At 35.4% G+C, this 16,009-nt stretch overlaps 1 protein-coding gene across 6 annotated transcripts in view; it reads right to left on the bottom strand.

The window, feature by feature from the left end:
• Positions 1 to 16,009, bottom strand: part of LOC143240537 (transient receptor potential cation channel trpm-like) — a 128,514-nt gene that overhangs the window by 46,612 nt on the left and 65,893 nt on the right. For 4 of the 6 annotated variants that reach the window (XM_076483128.1, XM_076483127.1, XM_076483126.1 and 1 more), the window contains exons 2-5: positions 13,136 to 13,235; positions 10,807 to 11,002; positions 10,009 to 10,222; positions 9,455 to 9,582 (exon numbers count right to left, since the gene is read on the bottom strand). In XM_076483128.1, coding sequence (XP_076339243.1) covers positions 9,455 to 9,582; positions 10,009 to 10,222; positions 10,807 to 11,002; positions 13,136 to 13,235 — 638 coding nt within the window. The remainder of the gene's footprint in view (positions 1 to 9,454; positions 9,583 to 10,008; positions 10,223 to 10,806; positions 11,003 to 13,135; positions 13,236 to 16,009) is intronic. The other 2 variants (XM_076483131.1, XM_076483130.1) reach the window with 1 other exon arrangement.

Consider the following 16,009-nt stretch of genomic DNA (forward strand, 5'->3'; position numbering starts at 1 on the left):
AAGTAAATTCAGTAAAATTCATAAAAGAAAAATAAGGTAAAACAAAACAAAGTTAAAAAATAAATATCATAAAACCAATGTTTACATCTAGTCTACAACATCAAGAGAAAAAACTACAGTAATTCAAGTTGTAAAGGACTTTCTGTAGAGTAACTGTAATAATCATAACTCACCAGGAAGACTAACAGGTAAGTACAAAAAACACTGTCAGTCACATGAAGTTGGCGTTTCTAGTACTGGTTTTGAGTTACTTAATGTTACGATCAGTTTCTAATTTCAAATTGAACCAGATGAACTGTGATTTTTAAAAGGGAGCCACATTAAAAGGTGTAAAGTATATATTAAAAAACTTAATTGGCATTAAAAAAATTAATGGCCTTTAAAAACTAAAAACATTACCAAGGTGGACAGTGTCACCATCACCAATAACACTGTCTAACATTATGGACAAACCTTGAGACAGAACATGTTTAAAATGGTGCTGTCACTGAAAGTCATAATGATGGAAAGAAAGTCAAATGTGGCTTATTGTGACCTGAGTGTTACACAGACTATGCAGTGATTCATCAGTTCCAGATAAAAGAAAATGATGAGTTAAAAAACTGTGACCAATGCATAGCCTAGTTACAACTTCCTCTTTCCTATCCTTATGAGAACAAGATGGCCAAAGTCCAATATCGAGTTTTATTTGGAAAAAGCTTGTTTTCGTGTTGCTCACTCCAAATCGACTGCCAGCTGGCACAGAGCTGAGCCTTGAATACAGGACCATAGTCCACGTATGGGACAGGCACAGCAGTGATAGTGCCAGAGCAGATAGACTTAGTTGCAGTGTCGGCTAGCTCGTTCCCACAAATACCAATGTGGCCTGGTATCCAGAAAAACTGGATAGAAGTAGATGTTAAAGAGAAATGGGCTAGTTGGTTTTGAATATTAATGAGAACAGGGTGTGAACCAACGTGAAGCGATTCTAGTGCCAGTAAAGAACTAAGTGAGTCAGTATAAATTGTGCAGTTTGAGTACTGCTTAGCTTCTATGTGATATAGGGCAAGAGAAATGGCATACAGTTCAACAGTGAACACAGAAGCTGTAGAAAGGATTCTGTGCACAACCACTGAATCACAAAAAACCAAGGCTGAGCCCACACAGTCACCTGATTTTAAACCATCTGTATAAATAAAAGTGGTAGGATGGTTCGAAAGATTTTCAGCAAATAACAGACAGTATTTCCAATCAGGACATACAGTTCAGCAGTGAACTCAAAAGTTGTAGAGGGGATTCTGCATGCAACCAGCAAACCACAACAAACACACAGTCACCTGATTTCAAACGATGTTCAGCAAATAGCAGATGGTATTTCCAATCAGGAGTGTTTACTTTTCTCAGATGACTTAAAGATAGGTCACAAATGGGGACTGTAAGAAGCCATGGTGGAATGGGCAGACCAGTGGATACAGCAATGTTATCCAAGATACGAAGGCCAAAAAGTAATGGCAGACCGTCTGGTCTGAAAAAGCATGGCCCATCAAGAAAGGAAAACACAACCTCAGGTGGGATGCTTTGGTAAGGAACAAAGTTTTGAAGCACACAGTAAAGACAGTTGCAAATGGTGGAGATGCAAAAAAGGTTTATGAGACTCTATGTATAAGCTCTGAATTGGGGAAGTGCAGAAAGCCCCAGTGCAGAGCCAAAGTCCTTGATGATAAATAGGGTCTACCATCATTAAGGCCAATGGTCTGGCAGAGTCATAGACCAGTGATTCATAGTCAAGTATCAATCCACTCCCCAAGTGGTGGTAGAGAGGACATGAAGGATGTTCAGTGCTCTTGTATATTTGACCCGTAGCTGCTTGATGTGTGGTATAAAGGTTAGCTTATGGTCAAAGATAAACCCCAAGACATAGTCTCAGAGACCACAGGCAGCACAATTTCACTGATACGGAGTTCAGAATCAGGATGAACACCCTGTTGGCACCAAAAGTGCATGCAAACAGTTTTAGAGAGAGACATGGTAAATCTCTTGGCTGTGGTCCATTTCAGCAAACAATTGAGGGCAATCTATAGCTGCTGCTCAACATACCTCATGTTTGATGAGTGACACGAGATGTGAAAGTCAAATCAGGTGGTCCATGGTGGAGCACTGTCATTGGAACCCACACGGGGTGGGCGAGAGGGCGTTGTTTGATTCGAGGAACAAAACAAGACGAGCATTAACTATCCTCTCTAAGGACTTACAGAGACAGCTTGTCAAAACAATTGGACGGTAGTTTGAAGGAATCATGGGACCCTTCCCAGGCTTGGAGAAAGACAGGTCAATAACCTGGCACCAGGAAAAATATTCTCCTACAAGATCCAGTTAAAAACAACCAGTAGGATAGCAAGAGAAGCAGGAGATAGATGGCACAGCATCTCATAGTGTATACCAACCAATGTACTACTAGACTGATGAAGGGCCAGTTTGAGATCCACTAGTGTAAAGGGACGATTATAGTCTTAGAGACAATAAACTCGAAAGGAAAGAGGTGATTGCTCTGCCCAAGTCTTGATGGCTAAGAAGGTGGAAGAGGAGGTAGAAGTGCTAGATACCCAGCAAAAGCTTTCACCTAGAGTATTGGCAATGCTCTGGATATCAGTTTCTTCCTGGCCATCAGAGAGCAAGATCAAGAGGGGAACAGAATGATATTGCCCACTAACCTTTTGAATCTTGTCCCAAATGACTTTGGAACTGGTGGTAGAGGATATGATGGTTGTGAAATTAATCCAAGATTCCTTCTGGCTTTGACGTATTACCCATCAAGCATGTGCATAGGCCCACTGGAAAGAGTGTAGAATATCTATGGAAAGTATTCCAGGCTCGTTTTTGAGCTTTCCATGCTACGTAGTAGGCAGGATTCCACCATGAACAAGGATATAGTGGAAAACGTGTCAAGGTTTTAGGAATACATAGAGCAGCTGCTTGTGTAATACAGTCAGTTACTGCTGCCACACAGTTGTCTATTGATGGCTTACAGACAATGGCAGGATCAAGTTCAGTGAGAGCAGTGAAAAAGGGCCAGTTTGCCTGATCCAGCTTCCACAGGGCACACAGGTTGGGTGGCATCAAGCATGACCAGTCTCTCTCAAGATTATAGGAAAATGATCATTGCCTCATGGATTATTGTCAACCCTCCATGAAAAATGGGAAAATAATGAAGGGAAGCAAATTGAGAGATCAATAGCAGTAAAGGACTGACTAGGCACATGGAAATAAGTAGAAAAACCAGTATTGAAAAGAGAAAGGTTGTGATTATAGAGCATATTCTCTGCAGAGCAACTCCTCCTATCAATAGCAGCACTTCCCCATAGGGAATGATGTCCATTAGTCCCCCAGGATGAAAAAGTGAGATGGTAACTGTTCAATGAGAGCATCAAGGTCTGACTGATTATATGTCTTGCCAGGTGACAGATAGAGAGAACAAACAGTGATGGTATGACCCAAGGAACCACGGATGGCTACGGCCACCAAGTGTGTGTTGAGTGGCAAAGACAGGGTGGGCACACGCTGATTAACCAAGAGTGCCACCCCTCCATGCACTCATCCATCACACAGCCTGTCATTTCTGTATAGAAAAACTGCTAAAAGGTGACTGTATCAGCAGGTTTCAGAAATGTTTCCTGTAATGAGAGACAAACAGGATGGTAGGAAGCAATCAGTGTTTTGATGTCATCCAGATTAGAACATAAACCTTGACAGTTGCATTGTATCAGGGTGGCCATTTTTATTTAAGTGTAGGCAAATTGGGCAGAGGACCCTTCTGTTTACTGCCATGTCTTTCTTCCTTACTTTCCTTATTCAAGGGAGGATTATCAAACTCCATGGATCCTGGAGGTTCCAGGATCAACCCTGCACTGGGTTGATAGAGCAGGTCTTTGCTATTAGAAAGGGATTCCAGAAACTGAGAACATGAACAAATGATTGTTTTACATTCTTAGAATGAGAGAGGAAGATGGATCAAAGGAAATGCCTGTACCTGGAACCAAAGAATGTGGACTTTGGGTTTAATGGAATGTATATAAGGGACAGAGATAGGTGTCAAAGTTGATTAATCAACTTTTTTTAACCATGGAGGTCAAAAGACTTTTCATTTGTTTGGAGAATGATTCTTTAAAAGCCACAGAGAGATCTGTCTGCACTCCTACAGTAGCTCTGGAATGAAATGCAGCAGCATACGAGATGAGGTGGTGGACAGTAATATTCGAGCCTCTGGATAGGTAATGTTATGAATCATTTTCAAATGCTGCACCTCTTTTTCTTCCAACCATTTAGGGCAAGAATGAAAATAAGACAGGTGAGAGCCATTGAACTTGATGCAATGAGGGTCCATTTCACACTCATAGGCATCGTGGTCCTTGCCATTGCAACGAGCACATGTCAAGGAACCACGACATGACATCTTTGAGTGACTGAACCGTTGACACTGGGAACGTAGGAGAGGGTTTGGAATGTGTGGCCGTACTCTGCAATTAAGATAACCTGCCTTGATGATGGCAGATGGACGTGGTGATGTAAATGTCAGAATGAGGATAATGGTCAGCACCATATTCCATCTTTGCTCGTGAAGATACGCCTCAAAATTCTCGGGATCCAAAGCAAAATTCAGTTGGTTGCAGAGGACCCGTTGAAATGATTGTATATGAGCTTGACTGAGGGTTGTGAGTAGAGTCAAAGACCACATCCCCCTAAAGCGATAGAACTTTGTGAGCAGTAAAGTGAAGAAGCAAACAGGGCATTCAGAATTGTCAGTTCCAAAGAACAGAGGAAGAGAGGAGAAGGTTTGGCCCTATTGAGATGGGTGTAGAAGAAAACACCCAAATAAATTAGGTATTGAGTAAGATGAAGGAAGGAGTTCTCCCATGTAAACAACTAGTTCACCCACACAGCTTTTTGTAGGAGCTTACAAAAAGTATGACAAGCCTACTCCTGTTCAGAAGAAGATAGAAGACAGCCATCCATGTAAAAGTGAAAGTGTATCCCAAAGATATGAAGATATAATATGATGGTTCATACCACTCACAAGAAAATGTACAAAACCAAAGCCAGCCTGAAGGGTAGGGCACAAAAGTGGCAAATTATCCCATGATGGACAAACCAAATATAAAAACAAGAATTCTCCAATATGAGAATGTGCAGGTAGGCATTGGAGTTGTTTAACATAGTCATCTAAAGACCCAGATAAAAAGACCACTGAAAAAAGATAGGGTTTCGTAGTAAATTATGGTATGTGAACATATTGATTGAAACAGAACAGGTCAATGATCATTCTACAGACCCTGGTCTTTTAGGGAACCACAAACAGGCAGGAGTAAAAACCCCCAAAACTGCATACAGCAAGTGCAATAGGCTGTTGCGTGATGAGCTCTTGTACCACCATGGATAGACACTGGCACAACAAGAGACCCCAAGTAAGAGGAAAAGAAACAGGCATGCTGGATAAGGGAGGAAGGGTAAAAAAAAGTATGACCAATCCTTCCAACAAGACTCCAGGAACCTAAACAATGGAGAGAAAAGGGCTCCCCTGATGAATGAAGACCACCAGACATGTTCCTACCAGACACAAACACACCAGGAAGTCACAGAAACCACTGTTGGTGTACCATGCATCATGAAAAATAACAACCATTGGCACCACAAGAGAGAATAACAGTTAAGGGCTGGGAAGGGAAGGGTTGGTAGACTCCATTGGTGCCACACTTGACTCAAACAGGTACAAAAATTGACCACCAGATAAGAAAGAGTGAATTGTTGTTTGACTGAAGCTACTCTTGACTTCATAGACTCCAGAATCATGTCACACAAAACACCTAAAGAAATGTGGCCACTCAAATGTCCTGTAGATAAAGAGCTAGAAGACAGGTCCTCAACAATATGACAAAATAACCCATAAAATCATAGCAACAAAGAAACCACGTTTACAGGGCCAGAACCAGAGACAACAAGCAAGTTAATGTGAAAGTGAGGAGAAAAAGACATTCAAAAAACCCTGAATTCCTGTAAAAAATCTATGGGTCAAGGAGAGGTATTGGAGAAAGAGTATTCAGGATAAAACGGAAATACTGGGTATTAGGAAAATGAATGGGAGATTCAGAATTAGCCCACTCCCTCAAAACAGGTAAAAACCAAACCACAATAATTGTTCATCCAGTTATGGGTAGTTCACCCTATTATGAGAGAAAGTGGACTGATCCAAAATCAATGGGAAATGAGGCTTACTCATGCCATCATCCAGCTGGGAGAAGAAACTGTTAGCATGAACCTGAATATCAAGGGTGCAGAGGAAACTAATATGTTAAGAGACAGAATCACATTATAGGAAAGGATTTGGATCATGAGAAACAGGAACAATAATAAACAAATAACAAACAAGATAAAAAACACATACCTAAGAAATAAATCCAAGAATGTCGACTTTGACAGAACAGAATCTTCAGGAAGGGTTTCAGAAGGCATAGTGAACTCAAGAGAAAGTTGACAAATGGTCTAAATCTTTGACAGCTTGATCAGTATTGATAAGCATGAGAGGAAAAAGGGTAACAGCAGGAGACAAGGGTTGTCCCATATAATGCTCAGTCTCCCTGTGAATAAATACTGATAAATCCTCCGAAGGAACACCCACACCTGTGAGCTGGATTATGGCATATGACGAACAAAATGTACCCAATGTTATATCACTAACTTAAGAATTCATACTTGATACCAAACAAACAAGCAAAATATTTAGTGGCAATACACTAGTAAATCAAATGCTTTTGAAATTAAAGTGGAAAATTCTTGAAATAAAGTTAAGTTAAACCACTACAAGAAATACTGTAACAAAAAGAAACAGAAGTACTACCAAATAAGAAGTGTGTTTCAGTAGTGGCACATAGGTTTAGTTTGTTTTGAATTGTGTGCAAAGCTACATGAGGGCTATATAAACTAGCTGCCCCAAATTTAGTAATGGAAGATGAGAGGGAAGGTAGCTAGTCATCACCACCCATTGCCAATGCCTGGTCTACTCTTTTCCCAATGAACAGTGGGATTAACAGTGACATTATAATGACCCCATGGCTGAAAGAATGAGCATGCTTGGTTGGATCAGGATTTGAATCCATATTCTCAAAATGCAAGCTGAGCACTCTAATCACCTCACCATGCTGGGCCCACATGATAGTAATGCTTGTCTATTGGTTTGAGAGATGACTCATGATGAGTTGCTGAGAGACATGTTAGAATCTTTGAAGGTAGAAGGCGGCTTGTGGCATGTGTTATAAAGAAGGTTTGCATACAGAGGGTATCACAAAATAAGAAAAGCTAATCTTGTGACCAGAGTGATGTGCCATATCAAAATTCTCTGTTCTAGGGATTTATTCTGTGAAAATGTTCACTTTCAGTGAAAGTTACTATCCTAGGAGTATTCTCTGTGAAAGATATTCAACTTCTATAAAAACACTGTCTAGAACACTAAGTGGTAAATTAGCCTGAACCAGTACTTCAATCTGAAAAATTGTGACTGTCTGATTTGAAGAAAAAACACACAAAACTATATTCTTAGCAAATAATGTACAAGTTAATCACACGTGTGTTGCTCACATTAGGTAACATATTAATACAGAATTCATAAAGAGAGCAAGTGATGTTTCTTTAGTTAATACTTCAACTTGCCTAAAAAACTGTTATTGGTATATAAATAAAACTTAGTACACAGATCATTCAAAATTTAAACAATCATGAGAAAAACAAAAGTACAGATTAGCCAGTGAGTAAGAACATATCAGGTTACAATTACTTTACACAAGGAAACTAGCAGTTTTTATTCATAATTAAAAGAGAGAATGATTTGTTGATTTTTTATGTATTTCTAAGATATTTAGATTATCATAACAATATGGCCATACCCTAGAATTTGATAAAAATGTAAACAGTAGAAACTCCCACTTTTCAATAATCAGACGAAAAGGGATAAAATTATTATACGCTTATCATTAGATGAAAGCACTGGAAAGAAGAGTGAATTTTAATATCAGAAGGAGAAAACAGAAATGTTACTATCATTTAGTGCTTTTTTAAGAGAAAACTATACAACAAAGCAGTGAAGTACTCTATTTTTTTAAATCACGAGAGAATTCTTTAGCAATGAAATATGTTTCAAAACTAGAAAATTTTGCACGCTTTGTGCATTTTGCAGCAAATGTACAGTAAGTTAAGCTACGTAATTTATATATTTGCATAGTGAAAACATTTTCCAAGTGGTTACAAGAAAAGGAAATACTTTGTACTACGAATCTATCCAGATGTTACGTTCCCACTAAATTATGCAGTAATGACGTTTCCTTAAAGTGGATTTGACAATGAATGCAATCTACCCCAAACACATCAAGATATATTACAAACATTTCATGTGCTCTTTCAAAAGCTTAATGGCCATTTTATTATCCATTATTTGTGGACATCTAATGAGAAATAGAAAAACAATAAAAATTTGTATAATGGTGCCCAAAGAACTTTAATAAATCTTTTCCAATAAAGTACTTTAAAAATGTTCACATGTGAAGGAAATAAGTTTTGAACTATACATATAAACTATGTTTATCAGTATAAAAGTATATTTAAATATAACGTTTAATATACGTTTACCCTTATTACGTGCATACTAATAATACAATTGCAAACTTACATTGAAGGTTGTTTAATTTTCTGATATTGATGCTGCTAACCAAAATGGCATCTTATGCTACAAATTAACAAAATTAACAAGACTGATAAACCTTAAGTTCAGACACAGACATTCCTAATTTAGAACCATGAATGAAAGACACCTGTCACTTACTATGTGACTTCTCTAACATATAGAAGAAATGTGGGTTGTGTTCAGGGACATAGTGCAATGTAAGGCTGGCATATTATTTGACACCAATCTAATAAGCAAATTTCAATTTTTAAATAAGCATACTATTTTCAGATACAATGTGTATACACAAAGAGCACTGTGTCATAACTAGTGAAAGAACGCACATCTTTGAAAATATTTGCATAGTTAAGTTGTTTGTGGGTCATGACTGTTTGTTACAGGGTCCCAAATAAATACAAGTCACATTACAAAATAAATAGAAATACCATAAATACTGGAATTAATCCTCTAATCACTGCTGGATTTTTTTAAATGTATTTTACATAACAAATAAGTGATTTCAACCAATTTCAAAATTTACACTTAATTTTGTAAAAGGTGGATCTTAAAGTTACACATTTTGATGCAATACATTCCACCACTAGCAAATGATATAGAAACAAATATGCAGATTAATAAAGTTACAAACACAATTTGAAGAATATATAAATGAATGATAACAATTAACACATACATTGTCAAGTACAGCAAAAACATCTAAATTATTAGATTAATACAGTGCATTAAATGTAAAATAGTTTGATAACTTACATTTTTACCAATTAATTTTTTTCTGTTTTCTATGATTCCCCATGGTGCAATACCTATTGTAACAACTCGTCCATGAAGTCTTGGAGTTCTCTCATTCAAAAGTGCTTCTCCCACATGTCTCATAACACCTAAAATAAGTTAAAATAAATTCTGTATACCATTAATATCAAATTGAATGGCATTACAAAGATACATCTAATGTCTAAAGTTTACAGAGGTAAAAAGGTAATTATAAAACTGATCAATGTCTAAAATGACTTACACTGAACAATAGATGTTATAATTCACAATACTGCTTAGTGTATGAAATAAATATTAAAAATCAGAAAAGTGTGTTATTTAAATCACAATTCAATGTATACTTGTACAATGATACAATGAATATCAGAAGTAAAGACATTTACAAAAATATTTAAATACACCAACTAAAACAAGCAGTAAATACAGAAAAGGTTTTGTCAAAGAAAAACTAAAATAAAAGATCTCTAAAAGTGTTCTGTAAAACGAATGACACTTTAGTAGGAATATCTCTGCAGTAGCTCATCCAAACAAACCTGTATTTGTTCCAGCAGTAAATATCCAGGCACCTGTAGTTTTTGCAGCTTTCACAAATCCTTTTCTCAGAACCCGTTTCAACTTTGGTTGAAGTTCAAAATTAGCCTTTCCTCCATGAACACTGATGAGAAGCTTTGGCAGTTCTAGTTGCCACTCTCTGGTTAAAAGTTGGAGAACCAGCTCAGGTCTCGTGTCATGACTTAGACGAACATACTGTAAGCACATACAGATTACTTAATCATACGTAACTTACTGTAAAAAAAAATAGCAAAAATTAATTTTTCTCTACCTCATAAACAATTATATTTTACTCATGAATTCTGAAACATTTTGGTAACTATGATAAATTCTATTCAAATATATTTAAAGGGAAGACAAAAAAATTGAGAAAAAATACTTTTCTCCTGAGACATTATGAGAAGTGAGTTGAGGAGGTTCCATTGAGGTCATTAACTATTATGTAGGTAAACATAAATAGTTCAAATCACTTTAGTAGAATTATGCTTATGAACCAAAACACAATCACCCCACCTTCTCTTTCTTCAGTCTTGACTATCTACAATAATTTTCTAATATTTCATTAACAAAGTCGTTCTAAACAAACTATAATTTAAAACCTCTGAACTTAATTAACAATGAATCACAAAACATAGCAAATAAATGTTACCAAAGATAACCACAGTTTAGGTCTAATATAATTTATTCTACACAAACTATGTATATATACATACATAACTCACACACACACAGTATCCAAGTGTGCTCTATTTATAATAGGAATATTATTTTATCCTTACCTGAGCTTTAAGAGGATGAGGACTGCCTTGAAACTCAATGATACCAAAAGCATCAGTAGGGTAGGTTTGTGTATGTCGGGAAGATGCCCAGTGATCTCCATTCGATATTGCTGATGTTACACTGTATAAGCTTTGAGCACCTGTGCTGTGTGATGCTTGGATGGTATGTGATTGCAATGTCTGTCCACATCCACACCTAGTGGATAGTTTTAAACAATATCTTGGTTAAAACTGAACTTAGAAAAGTATTAGGGTTTTTAGCCACGGTGATTTCATCAACAACTGCTTTTAAAATCTCGTATTTTGTTACAAATGTGCATCATTAGTGTTTTAGAGATTCATCATAAAAAATTATTTGTAATAACTACAAAATCAACAACATTTGAAATAAAAATTATATGTTACTCCTAAATTCCCATGACTTTTACTTGCTCTTGGAACTTAATTTACTGAGTAAAACATGAAAAGTGAAGTGATAGATTGCACTCATTAGTGGAAAGAGTAGTCACTTCCTATATATACAAAAACTGTAATCAGCAAAAAAGGTTTCTTTCAAGATTCAGCAAAAACAATGAGAAGCATTAATTTGAAACACAGAGGATGCAGCAGTAAAGACATAAGGAAACACCAACACTGATGACAACAAAAATGAAACATTGAAACTCAAAAAATGTAGTAAAAAATATGATGATAAATATTAAAGTTAGTGAGATATAAAAACCTCCAGATTGTACTAGAAACAGTGATAAATACTAGTCAAACATTATAACCCCATAAGCTCAGGCAACTATGAGAAATATACTATTATGGTTGAAAAATTACCAAGATATCAAAATTCACACCTACCACAGATGAGAAGTACTAAATAAAAATCACTGAAAACTCACAAACTGCAGTAACAACAATGTGAAACTTACAATCAAGACAAAGAACACTGAAAACTCACAAACTGCAGTAACAACAATGTGAAACTTACAATCAAGACAAAGAACACTGTAAACTCACAAACTGCAGTAACAACAATGTGAAACTTACAATCAAGACAAAGAACACTGAAAACTCACAAACTGCAGTAACAACAATGTGAAACTTACAATCAAGACAAAGAACACTGTAAACTCACAAACTGCAGTAACAACAATGTGAAACTTACAATCAAGACAAAGAACACTGAAAACTCACAAACTGCAGTAACAACAATGTGAAACTTACAATCAAGACAAAGAACACTGAAAACTCACAGGCTGCAGTAACAACAATGTGAAACTTACAATCAGGACAAAGAACACTGAAAACTCACAAGCTGCAGTAACAACAATGTGGAACTTACAATCAGGACAAAGAACACTGAAAACTCACAAGCTGCAGTAACAACAATGTGAAACTTACAATCAAGGACAAAGAACACTGAAAACTCACAGGCTGCAGTAACAACAATGTGAAACTTACAATCAAGACAAAGAACACTGAAAACTCACAAACTGCAGTAACAACAATGTGAAACTTACAATCAAGACAAAGAACACTGAAAACTCACAAACTGCAGTAACAACAATGTGAAACTTACAATCAAGACAAAGAACACTGAAAACTCACAAACTGCAGTAACAACAATGTGAAACTTACAATCAAGACAAAGAACACTGAAAACTCACAAACTGCAGTAACAACAATGTGAAACTTACAATCAAGACAAAGAACACTGAAAACTCACAAACTGCAGTAACAACAATGTGAAACTTACAATCAAGACAAAGAACACTGAAAACTCACAAACTGCAGTAACAACAGTGTGAGGAAAAGAAATCATTAAATATAATGAAGTTGTTCTAAATTGTGGCAAGACTTATTTTCAGTTTGACTTTTATTTACTAAATCTAATAGATTTTAACTCATATCTAGAGAACAGAAATTAAACAAGACTATAAAGATTCCTTAAGACTCAAACAAAATGCAAATCAAAAACCAATACACTATAAATTATTGATATGTAAGTGTGAAGAAAAATGTTTTCATGTCCAAACATGTTTCCTGTTAAACAATTTGTAGACATACAATTTTTTTGCTGTAAAAAGATTTAAAATAATAATGAGGCAATAATCTGATCCAAACTGTAAACATATTTTATTTTTAATGACAAAGGAATGTGAAATATCTAGTGCTGTGATAATAATTTTTTATGATTTACAATTAAATTACAAAAGTCTTTTTTTGTTTTTGCTTGAAAGATGATGTCCTTCAGATAAGAGACTCAGAAATTGATTTTGCTTGTTGAACATAATGCTAGAAAACCACACAAACAAAATATGACAAAGAACTTTTCTCATACCTGCTGGTGTCCTTCCCTGAAGTAATGTACTTGATGCATTCTCTTTTTTGAAAATTGGCTTCAATCCATGAAGATGTCTGTGTCTGCATTACAACATACACTTAAATATACAAAAACAAACCTTCTTCATTTCAGAACAATAACACATCTATATAAATCTTTCGTTAATGAATAAAACACTTCTTTTGAATAACAAGTTTATGTCAAATAACTGGTAAAAAATGTCAAAGAAAGACTTTTACCAGGTTAAAAAATTGAAGGGTATGAGTCTTCTGCTAGTCATTACATCTGATAAAGGGATAGATAAAATCCCATAATATCTATTTCTGTCTGGTTATGATAAAAAACAACACACACACACACACACAATCACTAGTTTCACTTACTAGAACAGTGATATGAAAAGAATAATTCATTTTACACTCTTATTCGGCAAATATAATTTTTTTGTTTAATATTACCATGAACTATTCAACAAGCCTATTGACATAAAGTAATGAACACAATATGTAGGAACTACAGCAAAAAACAATTTAGAAATTTAAATATCTGAACTGTGTACACTAAATTTTAAGAGAAATTTAGTAAATTATTCTTCAGCTATAGTCACCTTATAGTATCAACTTTATTACTGCAGTATTCCTGTGTGAACAGGAGTACAGTTTCATGTTGATAGTTTACACAATAACTGCTTATCATCCAACCAATCAGAAAATGAAATATTGGTATTATGCCTTCAAAAGGTCGTTCTTGTTGGTGAGTGAAAAGTTGCACAATGAGCTATCTGTGCTTTGTCCACCAGTGTTAAAAGCCACCAGATTTACCAGTGAATTACTGGGGAGCAACTCTAAAATCCAAAACCCTCCTGTCCCCAGTAGTAATAATGCAAATCCATTCATGGCACCATAAAGGGAACTATAGCATGAAAAGCGTATACAAATTAAAGGTTTGACTGGTAAAGGACATTCGATGCTAAACATACAAGGTTCTAAAGGGGTACAATGAAATTGGCATGATTAATAATAATACGGGTGGTTGAAGAAGAAAACCAAAACTCTCTTAAAAGTGATGTTAAATATCATGGGTATTTTCCTCACGAGATAAGTGACACGTAGAGATTTTTCCAATGACCTTGCTATAAATACAAATACTGTGTATTAATTAGTATACAAACATCAACTTGCGACAATGCACGAAGAGCGATAAAGCCTCACTTACTCCGAGGTGTTAATGACACAATATGTAGTTTACATTAAACTTGACACAAATATTTCATGAGAATCAGCTCATTCACTTCAGAATCGTTCATTCATTTGCATAGTATTTTGTATTTATGTTCAAAGTTGAAAACCCATATTAGTTTTATGACGCGTTGCCAAGCGAGACAGCAATAAAATCTCAGTCTGTGTTTACCAGCTAGTTACATAAATTTCGTGAAATGTGGTCATTGCTGAATCTCCAAGATCACTGGTGTATATTAAACCATAAACCATCGAAACTAAAACGATTCTGTCACATTAAATTTGGAATATAACAACACGAGAAAAGATTCCGGTGTGGTTAAATTGTCGAGTCTCTATACACCAGCAAAACAGACTTTTCGGGAAAGTTAATTTAAAACACTAACAAAACAACAAAATATGTTGATTTTACGTTTGTTGCTAAAATAAATTCTAGTTTATTATAATGTTATTTAGGGTTCTAGTGTAGTATTTGTCTAAGTTTAAGAAAACAACAACTTTATACTGCAGATATTTATAAAATAACTTATTTTAACCAACGTTTCACCGTTGTGACTTAATCGGGATTAGTACGTCTTGGTGAAATACTTTACCATTAAGTTACTTCCCCACAAGACTTCTAATTTACAAAATTAACATAAAAAGACAATTTAACATTAAAACGATAACAGTTACTACTGCAGCGACACAAGCATGAAAATGTTGACTACCACACTAAACACGTTTTTCCTAACTTTTTATCAAAACATGGACACTCCCCTATAGTATATATTACAAATTTTGAAAGTATTTCTCTAAATTATATCACAATATAAAATTTGAAAACAATTTATTGTTATGTAAATCATTGTAGGTTGTACCACTGGAAACGTAGGCTGTAATGAAAATGATTTTATTAGATTTCTGAGTCATTTGATGGAACTTAAACTTCCAACATGGATATAGATGAAAAAACAAAAAACACACAAAATATGATATATGAATATATATTTTACACAGAAATATCGAATAATTTATTATTTATGAAAACATACTTTAATGCTAGAGAAAACAATCTTATTTTACAGAAGATAATCGATCGGGCATCATCCTGTGCATGACAGTGTTATCGAATAATAAAAAATATGTTTGTCCGTTTGAAGTTAATCACAAAGCAACACAATGGACTACCTGTGCTCTGCCCACCACGGGTATTAAAACTTGGATTCTAGCGTTGTATGTCCGCAAACATTTCGCTGTGCAACTAGGGGGTTTGTATACAAGTGCTAAAATGCCAAAATACAAGTAGAATCAAAGCTCGCTGGTAAAAAGTTAAAAAAGGAATACGACAAACATTATAATGTGGACATTTAAACTAACCGTAATACACGAACCGACTAATCACAGGTTAACAACGTGCTTTCGAAGCTGCGAGTTCGAAGATTATATGAAAAGAAGGAAACAATCGCTGTTGTTAGGTACGATTTGTTAAAAATAGCAAAACATTTTATCTGTATCAAAACAACTTTTTCACAGAACTAACAAAACATCTTACACATGAGAGAACAGTGCCCACTTCTCCACATTAATCTATGATACATTAACTGTAATAAGCAACCTATAGCAATATAAATCATTAATTTGATATAAGTGT

The sequence above is a fragment of the Tachypleus tridentatus genome, chromosome 13, assembly GCF_004210375.1.
Source record: "Tachypleus tridentatus isolate NWPU-2018 chromosome 13, ASM421037v1, whole genome shotgun sequence".
Taxonomy (NCBI): domain Eukaryota; kingdom Metazoa; phylum Arthropoda; class Merostomata; order Xiphosura; family Limulidae; genus Tachypleus; species Tachypleus tridentatus.